This window comes from Seriola lalandi, unplaced genomic scaffold, assembly GCF_002814215.2.
Source record: "Seriola lalandi dorsalis isolate HSWRI2012SDOR001 ecotype SW California unplaced genomic scaffold, Sedor1 jcf7180002054606, whole genome shotgun sequence".
In the NCBI taxonomy this organism is placed as follows: Eukaryota; Metazoa; Chordata; class Actinopteri; order Carangiformes; family Carangidae; genus Seriola; species Seriola lalandi.
Window position 1 is genome coordinate 2,885,523 of NW_019525159.1, and position 7,361 is coordinate 2,892,883.

The following is a 7,361-nucleotide window of genomic DNA, read 5'->3' on the forward strand; positions in this document are numbered from 1 at the left end:
CTTCCATAACGATGTTGACATATTCACACAACACTGACTCAGGCAGGGTGGTGTTTCACGGCAAAGCCCTTTTGAGTTTCCAAACACCTTTTTATAAGTCTGAAGTCTGTCCCCTCCACCCGACCTGTTAAAACCACGCCCCCGCAGCCACACAATTGGTCCGAAAGCGTCAAAGAGCCAATCAAACGGAGCGCTGCTACTCGTAACATGCGGCACATCCATACTGTATGAAGCCCTATGGGCCACAGAGGCGCTAGGAAAATCACGGAGCTGGGACCTTACCACCTCTCTCTCTCTCTCCCTTTCTCCCTCTCTCTCTCTCTCTCTCTGGCCGTCAGCGGACTCCTTTCTCTGCACACGTCTTTCTCTGAAATGTGTGTGTGCGCGAAAGAGAGAGGAGGAATAAAGTGTGTGTGTGCGTGTGAGGGTGCATGTCCGGAGCAAGTAAAGGCAGGGGGATTATTCGGCGCTATCGAAATATTTCAACACGTCGCCCTCGCTGCAGGACTGAAGCCAATAAGAAGGAACGCATTTTAACAGGAATGCCGATATTGTAAACAGCAAGCAGAAGAGAAAGAATGCGCTGCAGTCAATTAAGTGACTCACCCGAGTTGGTTTAATTCGACTAATGTCCGCAAGCCAGCGAGACACAGAGAGGTGTCCGATGCGCGTCAACTTCTGAAGAAAATCGCTCTCGCAGCACTCCTGAAGATTAATGGAGAACGTTTTCACATTTCCCTGTGCAGAGTTTTGATCTAAATTCAGCAAAGGACTGTAGAGATTCCCCAGTGCCCCGTGAAAGAAAAGTGGATGCTTATTTCTACAGAGTTGAAAGAGGAATTTCCAAAGCTTTCCAACTCCAGATTTACTTTTTCTTCCTCTTTTTTTTTTATTTTTATTTTGTCTTCATTTGCTCCTCTCGTGCGCAGGCTTCACTGTTGTTAAAATTATTGTTTCACATCCAAACCAGTCGTCTACATTTATTGCCTGCACTTGGATGAACTTCCTGATGAGAGATCCAGTCATACAGGGATCAAGTATGGCATATCATCCGTTTATACCTCACCGGGGTCCGGAATTTGCCATGAGTGCAATGCTGGGTCACCAGCCTCCTTTCTTCCCGGCGCTGGCTCTCCCTCCCAGCGGCTCCCTCTCTCTGCCAGGCGCCCTGGGAAAGCCGATCATGGACCAGCTAATGGGAGCCGCGGAGACCGGCCTCCACTTCTCCTCACTGGGGCATCAAGCTGCGGCCGCCCACCTCAGGCCTCTCAAGACTCTGGAGCCTGAGGAGGAGGTGGAGGACGACCCCAAAGTTCACCTGGAAGCCAAGGAGCTTTGGGAACTCTTCCACAAGAGAGGCACCGAGATGGTGATCACAAAATCCGGAAGGTGAAATAGATTTTTGTTGTGTGTTCATCCCAAAAATATAATATTTCATCCAATAAGGAGAAGCCTGTTGTTCATATGGATAGATACATAGTCATTTATTTACACACACGCCACTTGGACATAGCTGTATCGCTGTAGTTCATCTGGATAACATCTTTATTTCCTGTAACGCTCTCGAGCCTTGCTCTTAGTTTAATTTGAATGAGTTGAACTTCCACTGCAGCATAATTGTCCAACAACTGTTACGCATGTGTGAATTTTATTGCACGGTGATATGCCTGCACTGCAACATAAAAACATGTCCTAAAAATTGTCTGTAGCCCAGACATATATTTGTAGCTTGATAGAAAAAAAAAAGAAAAGAAATTAGATTAGAGCTGGGAGTTCCTGTGTGTTCAGACAGGGCTGCAAAGTCAGAGCACAGACACGGTCTGTAATGATGGGAAATCAGTCGTTAGGTCTCCTATTATTTTGCAAAATAGATTTTCTTATTTTTTTTTAAACGGATTAGATTTGTAGCTGCTGTGTTGTTAATATGAAGCCTCAAATTACAGCAGCACCTTCGTGGATCTCTATGCAAATTCCCAGATATACAAATGTGTCTTGCTGAGGCTTTGTTTGTTAATTTTCATGCCCGGTTTTGTCAGAACTTTACGTTTGACGGGTTAATCCATCTGAGAGTGTGGAGCTGTGACTAAATTATTTTCGTCATCACCACAGTGACAGTATACAAAGATGGCTGCTGTGTGTGTGTGTGTGTGTGTGTGTGTGTGTGTGTGTGTGTGTGTGTGTGTGTGTGTGTAGGCCTTCAAGGCATTAAATATCAAGACACCATGCATATAGCCTTAACATGTTGTCTTATATCCTAATTGAGGATGAGGCAGAGGAGGAAGACATTTCTATAGAGTTTACTCAAATTCTTCATACACTCTTCTTCGGCTGACTTATCTTCAGCAGATAAATGAAGAGCAGGCTATTGGCTGCATCAGTGAACTTATCAAAACGGATACAGCACGCTTTAAGACGAAAAATATATATTCATGCCTGTCTAAAAATGTTACAAATATTTTTTGTTGAACATTAGTTGTGTTGGCCACCAGCACCAGTGCTCATCGTTTGTTTTCCTCCGTCACAGGCGGATGTTTCCCCCGTTCAAAGTGAGGTGCACTGGTCTGGACAAGAAGGCCAAATACATTCTCTTGATGGATATAGTTGCAGCCGACGACTGCAGGTACAAATTTCATAACTCCCGCTGGATGGTGGCAGGGAAGGCCGACCCCGAAATGCCAAAGAGGATGTACATTCACCCGGACAGTCCGGCTACTGGTGAACAGTGGATGTCAAAAGTCGTCAATTTTCACAAACTCAAGCTGACAAACAACATCTCCGACAAGCATGGATTTGTAAGTTCAACTCATGTATGTCAATTTTCCTATTTATCAACTTTTTAATACACACACGTGTTAATCATTTTGGATGTGATTTTATGTGCAAATCATTTTATTTAAGCATAGGAAGTCCCATGAGATTGAAGATTTATTATTAAGATTTTTTTTTTTTAGGAAGACCTGATCAAGATAGAGTATTTAAAAAAGTATTTAAAAATTTCAATAGTCTTTCCTGGGATTTTGATTTTTTTTTTAGAATTGAATATATTAAGCTATATTAGATTTCCCCTAGATCCAGCCTTAAAGTGTAAACGTTTTATTAAACTGATCCAAAAAAATAAAAAATAAATCCTCCACAAGATTTTTAAAATTACATTTTTTAAATACAGAATTATTTATTACATTTAATTCCTCCTATGATTTGCCTTGTGATGAATAATTCAAGTTAACATTTTAAGAAAATGCCTAATGTACGGGTGTATTCTCTTAACAACGATCACACAACACTCACTGTAACATAAATATTGCGCTAATATTTTTTTCCCTTCTTCTTCTTTTGTGGTTGTGTGTTTCAGACCATTCTTAACTCGATGCACAAATATCAGCCTCGGTTTCACATTGTGAGGGCCAACGACATTCTCAAACTCCCGTACAGCACCTTCAGGACTTATGTTTTTCCTGAAACGGATTTCATTGCCGTGACCGCTTATCAAAATGACAAGGTAAGGACAATTACATGCCCACAGGCTTAACGATACATGTTCACTACTTTCTTTAAAAAAAAAAAAAAAAAAAAAAAAAATTACAACCTGTTGTGCCGATTGCCCTGTCAGACCCTTCTCCCCTCTCTGCCTTTCATGCTCTGCGCCATTTTGTTGTTATAAAATATGAAAGATGTCATATTTGTTTGAGCCTGTGTGAGTGGTGTATCATAGTGTGTGTGAGTGTGTGTGTTTGAGGGGGTGTGGGGGGGGGGCGAGTGGGTGCCATATTCACCAGCCTGTGGTATGAAATTAATAATTCTGAGGAATGTTATACAGGTTATATTTAATCACGTGGAAAGGATTTGGCACAGATCCAGACTCTCGCTCTCCCTTACTCTCTCTCTTTCTCTGTGTGTGTGCACGTGTGTGTGTGTGTGTGTGTATGTGTGTGTGTGTGTGTGTGTGTGTGTGTGTGTGTGTGTGTGTGAAGCTAAAAGGGTTAGGGGTTGAGAAATGAGAAAAAGAAGAGGGGCAACATTGTGCGGTTGAGTGGAGAAAAAGAAAAAAGGAGGGGGGGTGTGTCAGACTGCGCTGCATGGTAACATTTTATTCTCTGTAAGACATAAAAATAATGAAAATCATCTTCTCAGCTCTTTGATATCGTTGGGAAACGATGGCACCACCACCACCACCCCCCTCCTCCCCTGTGCAGTGGTAAGACTGCCGGAGAGGAAGTGGTGTGGGAGTAACGTTTATCCGAAAAAGAAAAAAGAAAAGAAAGAAAACGCAGCATATTTCACTCTCATGGAAAAAAAATCGTGCCAAAACGAGGCCGCGTGCGCTCTCTGTGTTCCTGTGTTCTTTATATGTTAAACCATGTTACTGCTGTAGCCTTATCCTCTTGAGACAGTGATACTGATGTAGTGGAAACTTGCAAAAACTAGTCCCAACTCTGGGGCTTTACCTGTAACTGCAGCAAAAAGACACACTGAATGAGAACTCTACAGGAAAGTGAAAATTTCATTTGTTAATATTTGCATTGTAATTTTCTTTTCAGATAACCCAGCTGAAAATTGACCATAATCCATTTGCCAAAGGATTCCGTGACACGGGCAATGGGAGACGGGAAAAGAGGTGAGATGGAGGGGAAAGTGCATTGCAAATAATAATAATATTAATATTAATAATAATAACAAATAAACTTCAGAGGTCTTGAGGGTTTTGAATGCGGATAGAGAGTGATCATGGTGGATTAACCAGCAGGGAGCCTGGATCTAATCAGTTTCTAATCAAATACTGTAATAGGCTGGAGTTCACTGTAATAGCCTAGTACTTATGGTATATGAAACAGCTTTCATTTGACTTTATGATCAGTAATTTAAATTACACATTTTGCCAGAACCTTAACTTTTTTTTTTTTTTTTTTTTTTTTTTTTAAATGTCATTACGCTTGGTAAATGGATAATGTGACATGCCAAGATAGATACAGATATATGGGCCTGCTAAAGCAATGGCACTGTAATGGATTTCATATCCTCACCCGCCGCATAGGTGAGTCAGTCCTGCAGTCAGGGGCTTTCACCGTTTCAGCTCTCCAGCCTAAATAAGCTTCCGCACCATTCATCCTAGCTGTAGCTAGATATTGTTTTCTGACCCGAGAGCTGTGGCCACCACCTATAATAACCTGAGTACTCCCGCACAGGAAACAGCTGGCTCTGCAATCCATGCGTTCATACGAGGAGCAGCAGAAAAAGGAGAACGGGGCTTCAGACGACTCCTCTGGAGAGCAGGCTTCCTTTAAGTGCTTCGGCCAGGCCTCGTCCCCTGCCGTGTCTACCGTGGGCCCCCCACACCTGAAAGGTAGGCTGACGGACCCCACAGTCAGTCACACAAGCCGTGTGTGTGTGTGTGTGTGTGTGTGTGTGTGTGTGTGTGTAGAGGTCGTAACATTTCTATTGTGGCAAGTATTTTTACGAGGCAGCCTATGTGTAATGTGCAGAATGAAAGGAACGTTTATGAATGTAAAGTAGTTGCAGCCAATGAACAGCTTTTAATATTAGCTGATCACTCTTCTTCAGTCCATGCACAGTGGGGGAAATTGATAGAGCAGTCATTTGCATTGACTGTCTTATGGACATTAAATAAAACACCACGGAAAATGAATATGCCTAGTGATGAGACGATTATCTGTCCATAAGCTAAATATCAGTCTGCTTCAATTCATTTTAGGGAAAAACCCTGCACAAAAATTAATTTAAAAAAAAAAAAAAAACTACTGCCATGTGTTAATGTGTACGCTCCCAAGTAGAACTGGAAACAATGGGAAAGAAACGTTATAGGCTGGACGTTTTATTTTATTTGACCCAGTTCATGCCAGTCACCAAAGAGCGCCCTGCAGGTCTATTTCTTCTTCCACCTTTGGGAGTCAACTGCAACATGGCTGATAAAGGGAGTTATTGTTTTCATGATTCACCAATGTGCAGAAAGACAACTGATATTCTCCTCCTCCTCCTACTTGTGCAGATTTCTGCGATAGCGATGAGGACAGCGACGATGAGAGCAAAGATGGACACATCAAAGATGGTCCGGACTCCAGCAAGATTTCCACGACCACGGAGGACGGAAAGGATCATGAGGCGAGCCCAGCTAAGGGGCATCCCTTTAGTAACAGTGACTCTACCAGCAGGATCCGCGACAGCGGCCCTAGGACTGAGAAAAGCCAGGCAGACTCGCGGCAGAGCCCAATCACCGTCATCTCCAGCACCACCCGCTCTGGAGAAGACGTCAAGAGCCCGAGCCTGGACCAGCCCAAAACGGACGAGTGCAGGTCAATAAGCAAGGACAGTTTCATGCCTTTGACTGTTCAGACTGACAGCGCGCACATAGGCCACAGCCACTTGCATAATTTTGGATTTCCAACAGGTCTAACAGGACAACAGTTTTTCAATCACTTAGGGAGCGCGCATCCGTTTCTCTTGCACCCCAGTCAGTTCAACATGGGAGGTGCATTCTCAAACATGGCCGCGGGCATGGGACCCCTATTGGCAGCTGTGTCCGCGGGAGGGGTGAACACCATGGACACAACTAGCATGGCATCATCACCGCAAAGCTTGACGGGAGCACCAGGCCTGCCCTTTCATCTGCAGCAACATGTCTTGGCATCACAGGTAAAACCTGTTTTCTTGGGCTTAGGCCTACACGCAGCTTTGCGTAGAGCACGTTGGGTTATTGAGCAGACTGAGTGGAGGCCTATATGCCAGATTTAGTAGGTCTATGTCTGATGTAGAAATGCCTTTATTTGTCTCCCCATCTCCTTTATTTGTGTTTTTTAAACATAAGTGTGAGAAAGAAAGAGAGAGTGTGCGTTTGTTTATTTTGTGTTACTGCCAAATGGGCCAGCATTCAGAGTGAAGTTGGACAGCAACATTTTTGGCTGACTAAGCTATTAGAGAACGCGTTATGTTACCTTTCTCTTCCACCCTGGCATTGTTGTTACAGATATTAGCCTGACGAACACTCGTTAAGGAAAACAGACAGACAGACAGACAGAGACCACCTTGCAAACAGCTCGAGGTGTCAGGCAGCCTTTTTGATTTGAGCTCATTAAGTGCGTTTCAGAGCCACAATGGCGAGTATTAAAATGCCTCATTGGCTCAGAGAGGGAAACAACATTATGTTTTAATAGACAACAAATTTGTCTTTTTCCATTTATTGTAAAAACAAGTGTTACAGCTGCAGCGTCTCTTGTTTGATTGCAGCATATTAGGAATTTTTATTTGCATTGCAAATTCTTGAACAAGCACCAAAGCTGTTTACATGCCGGGTGGTAAAGTTTTGCTGCAGAATATTTTGTTAGGACCAGATTAGTGGGGGTGTGTGT

The 7,361-nt window shown here is 43.2% G+C and overlaps 1 protein-coding gene across 2 annotated transcripts in view; it reads left to right on the top strand.

The window, feature by feature from the left end:
• The first annotated feature begins 262 nt into the window (after positions 1-262).
• Positions 263-7,361, top strand: part of tbx3a (T-box transcription factor 3a) — a 9,487-nt gene continuing 2,388 nt past the window's right edge. Inside the window, exons 1-6 of one of the 2 annotated variants that reach the window (XM_023419687.1) lie at positions 263-1,389; positions 2,525-2,807; positions 3,353-3,499; positions 4,539-4,615; positions 5,184-5,341; positions 6,005-6,648. In XM_023419687.1, coding sequence (XP_023275455.1) covers positions 998-1,389; positions 2,525-2,807; positions 3,353-3,499; positions 4,539-4,615; positions 5,184-5,341; positions 6,005-6,648 — 1,701 coding nt within the window. In that variant the 5' untranslated portion in view covers positions 263-997. The remainder of the gene's footprint in view (positions 1,390-2,524; positions 2,808-3,352; positions 3,500-4,538; positions 4,616-5,183; positions 5,342-6,004; positions 6,649-7,361) is intronic. The other variant, XM_023419688.1, reaches the window with a different exon arrangement.